Source organism: Protomyctophum parallelum (genome assembly GCF_964188405.1).
Source record: "Protomyctophum parallelum genome assembly, chromosome: 12".
Lineage (NCBI taxonomy): Eukaryota > Metazoa > Chordata > Actinopteri > Myctophiformes > Myctophidae > Protomyctophum > Protomyctophum parallelum.
The window spans coordinates 40,048,658-40,065,670 of NC_139712.1; the positions used below are offsets into that span (position 1 = coordinate 40,048,658).

General features: G+C 42.9%; 1 protein-coding gene across 1 annotated transcript; it reads right to left on the bottom strand.

The window, feature by feature from the left end:
• Positions 1-555: 555 nt before the first annotated feature.
• sbspon (somatomedin B and thrombospondin type 1 domain containing) lies at positions 556-12,585 on the bottom strand. Its single transcript, XM_083778097.1, has 5 exons — positions 11,913-12,585; positions 10,242-10,436; positions 9,563-9,641; positions 1,604-1,780; positions 556-688 (listed from the first exon to the last, which is right to left on the bottom strand). Exons 1-5 carry the CDS (start codon positions 12,136-12,138, stop codon positions 571-573), a joined length of 795 nt encoding a protein of 264 aa, XP_083634223.1. The 5' UTR covers positions 12,139-12,585; the 3' UTR covers positions 556-570.
• Between the last annotated feature and the right edge of the window lie 4,428 nt (positions 12,586-17,013).

Sequence of the window (17,013 nt, forward strand, 5' to 3'; positions counted from 1 at the left end):
CAATATCTTGCTACTGCGTTGAACAAACCAAGAAAGAAATGTCCACTAGAGGGCTCCAGCAACAAATATGTATGGCTTGTATTGTTTATTTATTTGCCATACCTCCACATTAACTGCATAGAGAATGTTTAATGTATTAATTTAATACAATTGTAATACTTTCATTTGTAAGAATAACATAATTGTACAAACAATGTGTGTTAAAACGTTTTGATAACCTTGGTGTGATATGTGCTTAATGCTCATGTATGTACCAGGCATTATAGTTATGTACAAAATGCAATCGGATTCAGTTGAATAAAGTGGAGAAGTACACTTGTGACTTGTGAGTGAATGCTATGAGTGATTTCCCCTGCTTGAACATTAGTTTTGTTGTACAGTAGCTGTGCAAAGAAGGATATATATTTTTTCTTTGTGTCAGTACAGTAGTTGTAAGAGTCTTCGCATTGACAATAGAGTCCCCAAGCATCTTTATCCTCAGTTCCATTGACCTCAAAATGCGTAATGGTGTCAAGGTCATTCTTGAGGAAACCTTTGTGCAAAGAACTGTTTCACCCTGTTCTCTGTGGTTCAGATGAAGATGAAACTGTGGACTGGTGGACAGTCACACAGCTCGGTCCTCTGGACTTTCTTCCATGTTCCAGTGCATCGGGGATTCCCCACTGCCTGCCAGTGGAGCACAGCTTCCCTGAAACAGACCAAATTCAAACAGTCGAGGTTAGGGGCGATTTCCATTTTTTTGCGTGCCAGAGTTAAGCACAGAAAAAAATAATGCTGTGTTCTCCCACTCAAGTTAGTACTTTCGGATTTTGTTTTACAGTATCTGAATGTAGGAAAGTCATTTGCTTAGCATGCATTCTCTCTTTATTGGCATTACCCTGTTTCACGTTCTTTATATGGTTGCCTACATTCACACCTGTCTGCTGATCAGCACAGCCGCAGCCCTCTGCTGTTTGCCACCGAGTCAATTAATTCAAGCAATTATGGATGAATTACCTTGCTTAAGGGTACCTCAATGATAATTGCTGTGTGAGAGGAATTGGAGCCAACTACCTGGACTGCACAACCAAGAGGGGAGGAAGGTTTGGCATGTTGCCCACTGTATGTTTAAAGAAATCTGCTACAAATGGCCAAGGGTCATTGTAACAGGAAAGTGATAGGGGCCACATGGTACCACAGGACAAAGGCTGGTCTGTAGGGACCACTTCTGTGTGTGTGTGTGTGTGTGTGTGTATATACTATATGTGTGAAAGGCATATAAATCAAGAATTTCACCTTGTTTTATAAATAAAATACAATGTTCCTGCAAACGGTGGCCAGTACACATAAAACCCAGAGTGGTCGTGTAATGTTCTTTAATGTATATATTTTAACGCTCTAGAGATTTAATTAACGTGATTTTTACAAGTTGGATTGACACGTCATGTATGTATAACTAAGTCTTACTTTTCAAAAACGTTTATAGATTGCATGAACATATGAGTTTATAGCAAGAATGTTGAGTAACGAAGAAATCCCCATATCCTGAACTGATACTAGCAATGTTCACACTGTACCAATGTAGATAACATTCAAATGATCAACATGTTTTGTAACTTCATACTTGTGTGATTCTTGACCATCTCCTTGGCAGCTGCCACTATTGTTCCTCATGGCAGGCGGCTGGCATGCTACACACACTTTGTAGCCCTCCGTTATGTAACGCATCCAGTGTGTGTGGGGGCGACTCTCCACTGTACAGTGGGCTGTCCGGGACTCCAGTGTGAACTCCATGCAGAACCTGAGAGACGGGACAGGAGTGGCAGGTCACGTCATAGAGCACCGAAGTCTGACGTCAATATCGGTAAAGTGCGCAAATCCACGGGTTCATGTACTTTTTATTTGCATTGTAATCCCCATAGGTTTTTTTTTAGATCGCCTCATAATAGCTGTTTGAAAAATAAACAAATCATCCGGGCCGCTTCACTCATATGGATATGAAGAATCAACTGACTAGAAAACGCTATTGTTACTGCTACTGAATTGGTTACATTTTCGCTTGAAATAGATTGTATCATATATATATCGCAAACGATACAGAGACACCTCCCTGACAATAACGCAGAGACAGCTTGTTTATTTTTGGACCACAACGCTTATATGAAACGACTTTAAGATGAGCCCATGTTATTCTCCATAGAGACATTTCTTCCGTGAACCAGGGGACGAGCGAGTGACGTCAGGACTTTGGCGCTCTATTGCATTCATCCTTGGGCGTCTAGAAGAACAGTGGTTCCCAGACCTTTTAGCGCAAGACCCAATTGAGAAATTTGATGTTTTCCCGGAACCCAAAGAGTGAAAATAGCAGATCTACAAGCTCTGCTATTTTCACTACTTATTGTCTCCACCAGGCCGAAGGCCTAGGGGGAGAGTATGTTTTGCACTCCGTCCGTCCGTCCGTGTGTCCGTGTGTGTGTCCGTCCGTCCGTCCGTCCGTGTGTCCGTGAGCAGCTAATCTCGGCCACCGTTAACCCGGTCGATGCCAAATTTTGCACACACACTCCCTGGATGCCAACGATGAACCTCTGCCCCAAACTTTCCAGAACGGCCTGTTATAGCGCCACCAAGAGGCCGCTTTGTGCAAAACAAGTTTTTGCACAGTACACCTACAGATTTTGTCCAAACATCACGCAAATTCGTACACAGTCTCTCTAGAGCCATTCAACGAAACCGGTCTTTCAGATTTCCAGAACGGCCTGTTATAGCGCCACCAGGAGGCCGCTCCAGGAGGCCGCTTTGTGCAAAACAGGTTTTTGCACAGTACACCTACAGATTTTGTCCAAACATCACGCAAATTGGTACACAGTCTCTTAGTACTGCGACAATGGCCCCCAAAAGTCGGCATACCCCTCCCGGAGTTAGGACCAAACACAACATAGTTTTTCCTCATCTCTAAGGCCTCCCATACATGAAATGGATTCTTGTATAAAAATATTTTACAGCAAAAGTGGTGAAATTGTTATTTAAAGTTATACACCTCAAACTAAAAATAAAGCCTGTCCGTCTGGTGGTTGAGGCACTTAAAGTCATGTAGATTCACAATGGAAGCTCTGAGAGGTTCAAAACTTGGCATACTTGAAGCCAGAACATACCTCTACATTCTAGAAAAGACTGAATGTCAATATCTGAATGTCAATATGAGATATAGTCATTTGAACACATACTTACAGTAGGCGGAATTGTACATCTATGTAGATGTCTTCTCTACTTTGTAGTGACTCTGGAATGGATTGTCATAGCAACACATATGATGGCTTGTAGGAAAGGTGAGGTTCTACTGAATCCAGCAATACCAATTGTGTAAATGTAGCTTGCATAATCGTGGAGTTATGCCACAAAACATATATGGTGTCCCAAACGGGGGGAAATAAAACTAATGAAATCTACAGTATCACATTAGTTTTATTTTTACTTCACTTATCAAGGGTGGGAAAACATAAACAAATCACTTGAGTAGAAGTCCCTAAAATGTATGAAATGTCTCAAACTTGAGAAATGATTAATTGTGAACAAATAGATGCCGCTTCAATAGAGAAATATGCAAGCCTACAGTGGAACTACTAACTATTATTATGTTGCAGCACATGACCTGGATGTTCCCTCATCAAGCTCAAATCTCAATATTATCCTCATAAATATAAATAATCAAGTTATTCATTTCTGTTATTTGAGTTATTTGGTTACAGTCAAGTTATACTACAGTATTTGGCTCCACCTGCATCTTATTGCCTACAGTATGTGGCTTTCTTCATACAATGACAGGTAAAATCATTTCACATATTTTGGAATGTGAAAAGATGAGATGAACCTTGTCAAATCAAGTAGCTATTTAGCTGACTGGAGTGGAGAGTGACCTAGTATTTAGTTCTCTTTAGTGTAACAGAGCCTACTGCCTGTCCAGTAGTCTACACTGACAATAGCAGAACCCTGCCCTGACACTATTTCACCAGAATGGAAAATAGACTTAATTAGTATCACTTGTAATATGGTTACTGCACATATACTATAGCCTAAAAATAGTGTGCGCAATGCACAACATAGATACTGTACAAATTCTGAAGTGTGTCTTTAAAATTCTACCAAAATGGAATATTGGATCCAAATCTTTGTATCATCTTTGCTAAACAGTTGGAAAAAGGCACGAAACAAGACCCATAATGTATAAAGCCCACAGCAGAAGACCTTCAACACTAACTGTTCAACAGAGAGATGGTGTTCATAAAACCCTGGCAAACCCAAATTCAATATACTCTCCTCTCCTCATCATATACTATACTGTATCATGTTGAGAAAACTACTCCAGTAAGACCAGAGTGAGAGCATGCCGTCTCGTCAAGAAGACTGAATAGGGTACAACATTGTTGAATAGGATACAACACTGTTTAACATACAAATATATTGTTTCATTTGTGGGAAGGCCAGCACAATTGATTGATTGATTGATGGATTTAATAGTTTATTAGACATAAATGTAAAAACAGCAACAGAGTACAGTCATACAATCAGTCCAAAAGGGATAGCACAAAAAAGTCATTGCGGTCTTGTGCAATCAGTTCATAGACAAAACCAGGACTACTGGTCAGAGTACCAGAGACAGGGCCTTCACATGGTCACTGGTCAGAGTACCAGAGACAGGGCCTTCACATGGTCACTGGTCAGAGTACCAGAGACAGGGCCTTCACATGGTCACTGGTCAGAGTACCAGAGACAGGGCCTTCACATGGTCACTGGTCAGAGTACCAGAGACAGGGCCTTCACATGGTCACTGGTCAGAGTACCAGAGACAGGGCCTTCACATGGTCACTGGTCAGAGTACCAGAGACAGGGCCTTCACATGGTCATAGGTCAGAGTACCAGAGACAGGGCCTTCACATGGTCACTGGTCAGAGTACCAGAGACAGGGCCTTCACATGTAGTAGTAGTTCTGGATTTTCTTGGAGATTTGCATCTTCTCTCATTGTGCCCATTTCCCATGGGCACACTTTTAGAGCATGCAACATCAGACTTTCCATGTTCTACAAATTATAATGCTGTATGTTTCCAGGGTTTGTATTTAGACAATATCGTCTTCTTCCTCAGAGTTAGTGTCTTCAGTATGTCATCATAACAGTCAAGGAGTTTATATACCGTAAATGGAAATTGGTGCATTTACAGTATATAGAGCTTTTATCCAAAGCACTTTACATAGATTGTGCATTACATTCACACATTCAGTCACACACCGATGGCAGAGGAAACCATACAAGACACCGACCTGCACATCGGGATCAATTAGGGGTTCAAAGTCTAACTCTGGGGGAGCCCTGGATCGAACTGAGAATATGGTATGATATAGTACTACCGGTATATTGTTAGTTCACACTGAATTTTGTCTTGCGAACCTCACGGTTCTCCATCCAGCCGCTCTATTGGCCACTCTATCCCTGAGGCACTGCCGCCCCGGCATATTACCGGTATTATACTGTATATTTGTCATCATACACAAACAGATCTGGGTACGAGAGGAGCAGATGATGTACAACTTCATCAACCTTTCTGATGCTGCATGTCTCTGGTACACATACCAGTACCAGCCATAATGGCTGTCAGATGTTCTGGTCTTGTACTGGCCTTCACACAAATGAAACAATCTCTTTGTATGTTAAACAATGTTGTATCAACCCTATTCAGTCTTCTTGATGAGACTGGTGCAGGCATGCTCTCACTCAACATTTGCAACTTGCTCATTACTGCAGCATATTGTCTGTATATAGAGCCACGGTTTTATGAACATCATCATCTCTCTGTTGAGCAACATTTAGTAAGATCATTTTAATTTTGAGTATCTGCCGATACTGATTTTTCCCCATCTGAAAATTATATTTTATGCAACTCCTCCAATATCACAATAGTACAATATCCCAAATCACGGACAATATACAGTCTAATATCATGATATGGATACCATATTGATACTAGGGATGTCCCAATCACATTTTTGTGCTCCTGATCTGATCATTTAAAAATGTCATGATCGGCCCCGATTTCCGATACACTTCACATTATAAGATCACATAAGATGCACATAGGTGGAGCCAAATACTGTAGTATAAATTGACTGTAACCAAATAACTCAAATAACAGAAATTAATAACTTGATTATTTATATTTATGAGGATAATATTGAGATTTGAGCTTGATGAGGGAACAGGCTTTCGCCTTTGCTGCCCCAACCCTGTGGAATGCCCTCCCTAAGGCACTCAGAGATGCCTCTACCCTTCAAACCTTCAAAACCCACCTCTTCAATATTGCCTTCCCCAGCTAACCCTTTTCACTGTCTTTTAATGTTCTTTAGCTTTTAGTGTTATTTCTATTAAAGTTGTTTTTAATTTGTTGTTACCTCTGTAAAGCCCCCCCATGAAAAGCGTCTTTGGGTACTCAGAAAAGCGCTATATAAGTTATATAAGTATTATATTATTATTATTTAACATCCAGGTCATGTGCTGCAACATAATAATAGTTAGTAGTTCCACTGTAGGCTTGCATATTTCTCTATTGAAGCGGCATCTATTTCTTCACAATTTCTCAAGTTTGAGACATTTCATACATTTTAGGGACTTCTACTCAAGTGATTTGTTTATGTTTTCCCACCCTTGATAAGTGAAGTAAAAATAAAACTAATGTGATACTGTAGATTTCATTAGTTTTATTTCCCCCCGTTTGGGACACCATATATGTTTTGTGGCATAACTCCACGATTATGCAAGCTACATTTACACAATTGGTATTGCTGGATTCAGTAGAACCTCACCTTTCCTACAAGCCATCATATGTGTTGCTATGACAATCCATTCCAGAGTCACTACAAAGTAGAGAAGACATCTACATAGATGTACAATTCCGCCTACTGTAAGTATGTGTTCAAATGAATATATCTCATATTGACATTCAGATATTGACATTCAGTCTTTTCTAGAATGTAGAGGTATGTTCTGGCTTCAAGTATGCCAAGTTTTGAACCTCTCAGAGCTTCCATTGTGAATCTACATGACTTTAAGTGCCTCAACCACCAGACGGACAGGCTTTATTTTTAGTTTGAGGTGTATAACTTTAAATAACAATTTCACCACTTTTGCAGTAAAATATTTTTATACAAGAATCCATTTCATGTATGGGAGGCCTTAGAGATGAGGAAAAACTATGTTGTGTTTGGTCCTAACTCCGGGAGGGGTATCTCGAAAACTAAAGCACTTTTTGACTGTTTGTTGCAGGACTATCTCTAGAGCCATTCAACGAAACCAGTCTTTCAGATTTCCAGAACGGCCTGTTATAGCGCCACCAGGAGGCCGCTTTGTGCAAAACAAGTTTTTGCACAGTACACCTACAGATTTTGTCCAAACATCACGCAAATTGGTACACAGTCTCTCTAGAGCCATTCAACGAAACCGGTCTTTCAGATTTCTCAGACTCCATCCTGATTGGTTAAGATTGGCTTCCAAAGTTCACAGGAGTGCTCAGTTTCAAACAAAATGCTGCAAATCATGAACACATCGCGTGATTTCCGTGAGGACGAAATGCCACATGAACAATTTCAACTCAGCCTCAAGGTGGCGCTATAACTGGCCCAAAAGTGTTTTTACCTCTAACTGCACGGATCTGTGGATAACTTTGTATGCCAACTCCCTAGAGGCCAAGGAAAAACCTTTGCCTGGAATTCTTCACATCTGCTCATCCTGGTGGAGACCTGTGCCCAGTAGGGCACTTTTTCTAGTTAAACATTTGTTTTCTAACTTATTTTCATTGGCCCGGCCCTACCTGGGCCCTCATCAAACCCTGTACACTCAAGACACTGCCCCCACTGCCACCCTTAGATCTCCATATATGGAGCTGACCTGTTCTGACATTGCATATGTTGATCTGACCTCATAAAACCCTGTACACTCAAGACATGCTCCATATATGGCCAGTAATAATGGATTGCATTTTTATAGCGCTTTTCCAAGTGCTCAAAGCGCTTTACAATGGTCCATTCATTCATACATTGGGAGGTGAAGCGGCAAACAGTCGGCACCAGCGTCCACACTTCCCACATTTGCACACCGATGGTGGCAAGCTAGCACCGACTGACTCATTGGAGGCAATGTAGGGTTCAGTGTCTTGCCCAAGGACACTTCAACTTGTGGACAGGAGGAGCCGGGATTCGAACCACCGACCCATGGATCATTGGACGACCTGCTCTACCTCCTGAGCCACAGCCTCCCCAAGTACAGAATTCATTTCATATGTTGATCTGACCCCCCATGCCAAATGTCAGCGCTCGCCCAGCAGTCTGCCGTCACCCAGGCAGATGCGTGCACGCGACCTTGCCCTTTTGGGCGTCTTACTGGTACCCATTGTCAAGAGTACCCTTTCTGCCCACCTGTCTTGTGGGCAGGCGGGCATTTCCGTGTCAGGCACGCCCAAATGTGGCGTCTATGCCATGTTGCTGACATCAGTACTACGACAGAATATTGATTACCGGGTACATCAGGGTACTCCATATCTGGGGATTTTCATTGTCTATCGATAATCTTTTACATCCCCAGATCATTCTGACTGACATCCGATAGACAAATAGATTATTATCATTAGACCATGTTAACACACTTATTAAAATGTCCCTTGCTTATGCTGTTTTTATCATTTGGATAATTTTTACATCAATAGTTCTCTATTTTTATTTATTTTAGACTCTTTTTCCAGTCCACCTCTCACACCCTGTCGGGCAGAAACCTTGTAACTCCATGTTTCCATTTTCTTACATTTTTTACAGGTTCAATGTTTGTTTTAAAAATGCCATTGACAATGAAGAGAAATTAATGTTTGTTTTGTCCCTAACACAAACATAAAATCCCATTAACAATAAAGAGAATGTAATGTTTAAATTCATTCCATACCCTACCCTTGTTATGGTGGTTATGGTTATAAATATTGAACCAATGAAAATTGAGAAACAAGAGATTGTGACAAAAAACTAAATTGGAACGCAGGTTATTTTTGAGGGGCGCTAGCCCCTCCTATAATGTTTGTCTTTAGTTCAATGTTTGTTTTGTTTACGCCATTGACAATGAAGGGAAAATGTGCCTCATTGCGTCATATTGTCTCTTTATTGTTTATGGCATTTAAAGTTTGTGTTGGCACAGTTTGTTTTACATCACCATTTCATCACCAAATCAACATGAGTCAGACTTTAACCCATTCTGACCTGAGATCAGATTCATACGAGGTTTCCACTGGACACACACTGGTTCTGATTAACCCATTCTGACCTGAGATCAGATTCTAAAAAATGTCAGTCGTTTTTCGATTTTTCAAAAAATAGCAGACCTACAAGCTCATATCGCGCCACTCGGTGGCGCGATATGAGCTTGTAGATCTGCTATTTTTCAATAGCTAAAGCATAACATGATGCCGACACCAAAATGGGTGCCCGGTCAGAATGGGTTAATATATTAGCGCCCCTCACTTCACACAGGTGTGATTTTTTTTGTTAAATGAAACTGACCCTGTGTCCAGAGGGATTCCATAGCTGTCATGCATTGGCCTTTCCTTCCCAAACTCCATGCTGGTGATGAAAGCTGGACCTGACGACACAAAAACACCATCTTCAACTACACAGCAGTAAGTGAAATCTTGTTTTTCATACAGATTGTGTGTGTGTGTGTGTGTGTGTGTGTGTGTGTATGTGTGTGTGTGTGTGTGTGTGTGTGTGTGTGTGTGTGCATGCGTGCACTACATTGGTGAAAGCCACAGAAATAGAATTTGAGAAATAGGTCGTCATGAGAACCATTTTCCTGGTACTCGCAAGGAAAATAGTTGTTCATGACACACGCTTCAAAAAAGAAAGAAACGAAATAAATACAATTCAGACGAAAGATTGGTATTATATATATATAATTGACGTTATACAAGCTCATACCGCGTTCTCTTTACAGTTTACATTCAGGCAGGGCATTCATAAACTCACCGTCCTACGGTGACGTGTGTCAACTCATTGTGAGCTTGTAGATCGACTATTTTTGGCGAAGAAAGTGGTCCATTAAGTGTAACACCCGGGATTCGAACTCGGTCCCCCACGTGAAAGTTCAACATTTTAACCACTACTAGACCAAAGGGATATCCCTATGGTGTGTGTGCATGCCATTGTATGCCCATGTGCATGTGTGAGTATGTGTACTGTGTACCAGTGTTCAGTCCACAGTGCACCCCCTGGTGGTCTCTGTACTCCCTGCATCCTGCCTGTTGAATCAGACTGGGGCAGGGCTTGGCCCCGTTCTTGGGCTGCTGCTCTATGTGACGAACGCGGACTCGCACCGACGGCTGGCAGGGCTTGGCACAGCCGCTCCAGTAGGTCCACTCACTCACTGCACAGTCCTGGGCTGGAGGATGACACACACATCAGGGGGGGGAAACGTTATAACGTTGCCTCTGTCTGTGGTAAACGGAATTGAGAAAAGGAGGTCTACAGGCCACAGCATTCAAGACTTGTGAAGAATCATCCATGCAAAAATGAATCCAAGGCACTCTTTATGAAGGAGCTTTAATGTCAGGCTTAGTCCATAATTGAACACGTAAAAAGAAAATGCCTGGCAATGTTTTCACTTGTTCAATTATGCCTAATCAGACTAAGCCTGAAATTAAAGCATTCTTAACCTCAAGAATTGTGCCTTGGGTTCTTTTTATGTTTTTGTCTGGGTGCATCTGTGGTATTTCGGTCAGGAACTCAAACCCGGGTATAGGACCCATGAGCAGAACACAAACACGGGAAACGGAGTGAACTTAAAGCAGACTTGACTTGGATTAGATTGACTTGATACAACTTTATCAACACATCATGTACAACTGATAAACTAGCACTGAACGAAAGTCAATGTATCAACTATTGGAATATCTTAAAATGAGAAATCCAAGAATCATTGACCCAACTCAATGTTCTTCTGAGAAGAACAGTGGCAGTGCCATAGGGGAATCAGAAGGTCCCAAGTGCAGTGCACTTTGGATAAATGTGCTATATAAATGTAACCCTGGTTCAGATCAAAGTGCTTGCAGAAGTGACAATTCTGCATCAGCAAAAGCACAATCCCTAAATAAAAAACAGCTGATGTGCATTAGCAATAGCTTCTGTATCTCACCGTCAGTCAATTAAAAACTCATTTTGACGTGTAGAAGTCGTTTTCTGTTCAGCTAGTGTTTTGAAAGCAGGCCAATTTGTCTGTCATCGAATCCTTTGATTTTCCTTACAGTGTTCAGTTTACACTTTGATGTATCAATCATATAGAATTAGTTACTATTGACCTGTCCTATAACATGTATTAGGCATGCTCCGTTTGTTTGACTTGTACTGTAATTGCTCCAACTGATTGATGGAATCTCATTCTTCAAATATCTGAACTAATTCCATTACGAGTGCCAGTCCACTGAACTGAGTTAGACACAGCCTGCCTGGCTTCGGGTATTAGGCACTTTGATCATTCTTATTACCTTTTTGGGATGCAGTAGTCTTGGGTGCACCATAAGAAACATTAGTTGCTGAGTGACATACTTTAGTATCACAAGAGAGGGTCAGGAATATAAGGCAGCCCACTGTTTTAAGTGTCTGGCAAGACATGATAAACATGCCTACATGTGTAGTGGATGAGTTGGAACACAGACTGTCCAATGCTCTCCTGCCCCCAATCGGCCTTGCTAGCGATAATGTGGTAGTGGTGATGCTAACATTTAGTCTGCTGGTTGGGTGCGGAAGATGATATATCACGTATCAAGTTCATCCCCATACTAAAGGTTATCACGTAATGTCAGGCAGCACATGCCCCGGAGAGCATTGAAAGCCACTGCACTAGTCTCTCTGCTCTTACCTGGGCACTCTGTGAAATAATCAAAGCAACAGTCCTTAGTCTTGACACAACCATCGTCACAGTAACACGTCCCCCACACACGATCCATCCTCCAGTCAGTGGTGACACAGCTCAGGTCTCTCCCGTGGCAACATTTCCTCGAACACCCGCCGGCTGCCAAGTGGTTCACTTCCAAGGAAGAGATCAACAGCAACAGGGAACAGATGAACTCCACAACAGACCCCATTATCAGACTGAAACGAAGGGTAGGGGTGGTCAACACCTGGACATGCACCGACCAAGTGTCTCTTAACGAGCCTGATGTGTGACGTCACGTGACCCAGGGTCCCCTCGCTGTGATTTGGCTTGGTCCTCTCTGTCCAGTGTATCTGTTTCCCCCTTGCAGGTCCTAGGCTGCCTCTTCCATGCACATCATGGCCGTGAGATGGACAGGGTGGAATACCAGTCCAGTCCAGCCTATAGTCTCGAATAAGGTCCCGCCGCCACAGGAGCCCTTGTGACCTGGAATTCCTCTGAACCCGGCCTCATACAACCCCTCTGTCTCTCTTTGTCTCTGTCTCTCTCTCCCTGTCTCTCTCTCTCTTTCTCTAGCTACGTTTTACTGAGCAGTGTGCCCTTCAACAGAAAACTACATTCTACATTCCGGCTCTGATCAGGCGCCCATATTTGTGGCGTGTCAGTAGAAACTACTGTCTCTCTCTCTCTCTCTCTCTCTCTCTCTCTCTCTCTCTGTCTGTCTCTGTCTCTCTCTGTCTTTCTGTTCCCCACTGAGTCCCTCCCTCCGGCCGATCACACACAGGAGGAGGCAAATTAACACGAGAGAGAGCGAGGTAGGGAGGGGGGAGGAGGGTTGAACTCCTGTGTTTGGTGTGTGTTTCTGCTTTTCAGTCTGGAGTTTTCTGTATCTCTCTCTTGCACTCGGTCTCTTTGTCTCTCTGTCTCTCCCATGTCCCTTGCGTGCCCCTCTCTCTCCACCTCTCTCACTTTCTCTCTGACTCACCTGCTTATTATCATAGGCCTGGTCCTCTCCCATATGCCTCCCAGCAGTACGTGTTGTTGTCACCCTGATGCCAGTCTTGCCTGCATGGCTGCTCTCTGCCACCCTGGCGCTCTGAGTCCCAAAAGAGGGGGAGGAATGTGAGCAGTTGGCAGACCTCCAGATCATTGCTCCAAGGGGCCCCAAAGCCACCTTTTGGTTCTCACCTCTCTCACTTGTTCTTTTCTCTCTACTTGCTTACAGTAATCTCTCAAAACACACACACACACACACACACACACACACACACACACACACACACACACACACACACACACACACACACACACACACGCGCACACGCGTGCGCCCCAAATGGGATATGTCTGCCTTCTGGGACTGTATGCAGCTTGTCACTGTTACTCTTATGACAGGGAGAACCTGTGTAACTCATGATAATGTCTACATCCACTGACCAGAGGCATTAGTTGAAGGCCGTGGTGTGACCTTGATGTAGATTTCTTGGATTGCTGTGCTGGTAAAAGATAGGTAATGGATTTCTTTGATTGGTTGCCTTTGGCTATGCTTCTGTTAAAGTTGGTGACATTCCGAGCATGGCTAATTGTATGGGGTACATCGCTGTCAATCAACGTGATGTATTACTAAAACTATGTGATTTCTGCAGTCACTGAAAGTAGGGGAGGTTTGGAGGAGTTTAATATATTATATATTTGTCAACTTATCCAGTTGACAAAACATTCATACAGCAGAATTGGAATTGCTAAGACAATACAAGCTGCTATACAGTATATGGCACTTTTGCAACAACATAAATACACAGAAAGAATCTGCAAAAGGCAACAAATAGAAACAAACTAGAAAAAGTGCCCTTCTGGGCACAGGTCTCCACCAGGATAGGAATGTAGGACATTGCAGCTTGCCTTCATCTGGTGGTTGGATAAAAGGGCAACAAAAGTAAACTAGGGAGTTGGCATACAAAGTTATCCACAGATCCGTGCAGTTAGAGGTAAAAACACTTTTCGGCCAGTTATAGCGCCACCTTGAGGCTGAGTTGAAATTGTTCATGTGGCATTTCTTCCTCGGCCTAGTGGGAATGTGCGTGCACAATTTCACGGAAATCATGCGATGTGTTCATGATTTGCAGCATTTTGTTTGAAACTGAGCACTCCTGTGAACTTTGGAAGCCAATCTTAACCAATCAGGATGGAGTCTGAGAAATCTGAAAGACCCGTTTCGTTGAATGGCTCTAGAGAGACTGTGTACCAATTTGGACAAAATCTGTAGGTGTACTGTGCAAAAACTTGTTTTGCACAAAGCGGCCTCCTGGTGGCGCTATAACAGGCCGTTCTGGAAAGTTTGGGGCAGAGGTTCATCGTTGGCATCCAGGGAGTGTGTGTGCAAAATTTGGCATTGACCGGGTTAACGGTGGCCGAGATTAGCTGCTCACGGACACACGGACGGACACACACACGGACGGACGGACGGAGTGCAAAACATACTCTCCCCCCATGCCTTCGGCCTGGTGGAGACAATGAGGCCTCGGCAGCCAGGGAGCGGCCCGACTGGGACGAGGCCTCATCTAACACCCGTATAGCGTCAGGCAGGGCAGATGTGAGGAATATTCTGCCTCCCTCCCCCTTTCCTGGGCCAAACAGACCGGCGAGAACAGAGGCGTTCTCCTTGGGTCCTTTCATGCTGGTTCATGTCAGGGATCATGCAGGTCAGGCGACAGTAATAGCCTTCATCTTCACCCGCATAATCATCAGCATTACCATCGCCGTGAGAGATGGAGATTGAACATGCATCTGAACTGTTCTAATGCGAGTTGTTGAACCAAGGATGACCCCAGGACTTGGCATGCATATTTTATTTGACCGTCTGTTCTATTCTCTTCCTCTTCCAAAGATTGTGAGCAGCAGTGTATTTTCCTGCAGCAAGTTACCTCCCTCAAAGACCAAATATTGACCCAGAGGCTTGAAATTCTACTGGGCGGAGGTCAAGCAGTGTTTATTCTGCTATTGTATCTACTCAGTAGGGATTTCTGAATAGTACGGTTCTGGCAGGATGCACACGAACACACAGGGCACTGAAGTCGTACTGTATCTACTTGACCTGAGCAGTGATGTAGGATTTATGACCACAACCAAGTTTGTTATGGCTTGAGTGTAAGTGCAAGAGCACATCAAAGATTGTGTTTGGACATCCCGGCCTGAGTGCCCGTACTGTGCACTTGTCAAAGACGATCAGCCTGCCCTAAGTGATCACCCACTCTAGACAGCCTTTTTTTATTCTGTTTGTGTGTGTGAGAGAGATAAAGAATGGCAAGTAAACCAAATATGTATGTTTATGGTCCTCACACTGTGTCACCAGCCGTTAGGTCAGCTACTGGGCTCAGCGTTTTTATCCACATGACAATCACAAGGACCAATCTACAAGCTCTCAACAAGCTCTTAACGCGTTGTAAGATCTTGTAGATCAAACAAATCTTGAAGAAAAGAAAATGGGACGTGAACAAATACATTTGGGGTCCTTGACATGAAAATAGAACCACTGGTTTGAACAAAACACTTTAAAAACAAGCCCTAAAAAAAGAAAAATAATTAATTCCCTCCCGTTACCATAGGTGGTAACGTGAGGCTAGTGCCAGTGAATTGCAAGACATAAGCAAAGAAGAAGAGCCCTCATCTGGCCGACCCGGAAGTGATTGCCCTCTATTGTCACGCCAGGCTCGCTCACGGCCATGATCTGCCGCTCAAACTATTATTATGCATAGCGTGACCTCAAATTAATGTTTTATTAAGTTCTAAACATGGTACTTTATCTCAATCTGAGCCCTAAAATTCTTTAGATCGTGTACATGTGCACTAGGAGATTTTGGATATTCGATGACTACACACCATGGGAGTCACCGGAGGCTAACGATGGATGCTAAAATCGGTTAATAAAATACTATTAACTCTGGATTAAATGACATTTAACAAACCCGAGATTTATCGTGTTGACAAAGGAGGTTGCAAGCACAAATCCTGGGAAATCGCGGGTCTGGCATAGTTTCGGTTAAAAAGAAAACGGCAACCTGCAACTAGCGACTTAATTTACTAGCGACTTTACAGGAAAACAAGCCCAAAGTCGCTTATAATAATAAGTAACCAAACTGTAAAGCTCAGCTGGAAAGTAAATAAGTATGTCTGTAGCAACTGTACTTTAGTACAATTTTGATTGCGACTGTAGGTCTCAGATTACTATGAAAACCTGTCTGTCCGTCAGCCTCGGGACACGATCTATATATCGCCGTTAGTCCGTCACACCTCGTGACACACTCCATATATGGCCATCTTCATATATGAAGATCACAACACTGACCTCATCAAACGCTGGATAGCCATACATGGAGAAGACTGGCTCGTCATGTGTCCATTCAAACTAGACGGGCCCGCCCCAAAGTTATTAGCGCAGCCCCGCCCGGCATCCGGCGAAAACTAGAGTTCTCAACAGGCCCGAAAATTTAGTCCCGGCCCTACCTGGTCCGAGGCCTCGCCTGGCCTTACTAATTAGCACACATTTTACGCCCTACCCGGCCTGAAAGTGTCCATTTAAAAAAAGGTCCATACTGTATATGGGCATTCCCAGAACTGTGCTTCTCGCCCTCAGGGCGTCTTACTGGTTATTAATATTATTTGGAGTATTTATATTTTACTTTATATTTGTACTCCACTAAGTCCTCAAACACAGAACGTACCTTTACTTGTGATATTTTATTATTTTTACTTTAATTTAATAACAAATGTGAGTACCTCTTCCACCACTGTTAAAGATTTAGTCCAACCAGTCCAACAACACTGGTGTTACAGTATGTATCCCAACTCTGATAATGAATTGTCAGCAAGATAACTGAAATGATTTTATGCAAAATGCACCATGGTAACACTAATACCAAGAGAGGCAAGTGGTGATTCAAGCCCATGCTCCCCAGAGACACAGTAGCTCAGTGTGTTATGTACACATGGCTAATGAGGTATGTATTCATGCAGGGATGGTTGAAAAAAATAGAATGCACAAAGTAATGGTATAGTTGTCATTGGTTCACGAACCACAGCTAACGAC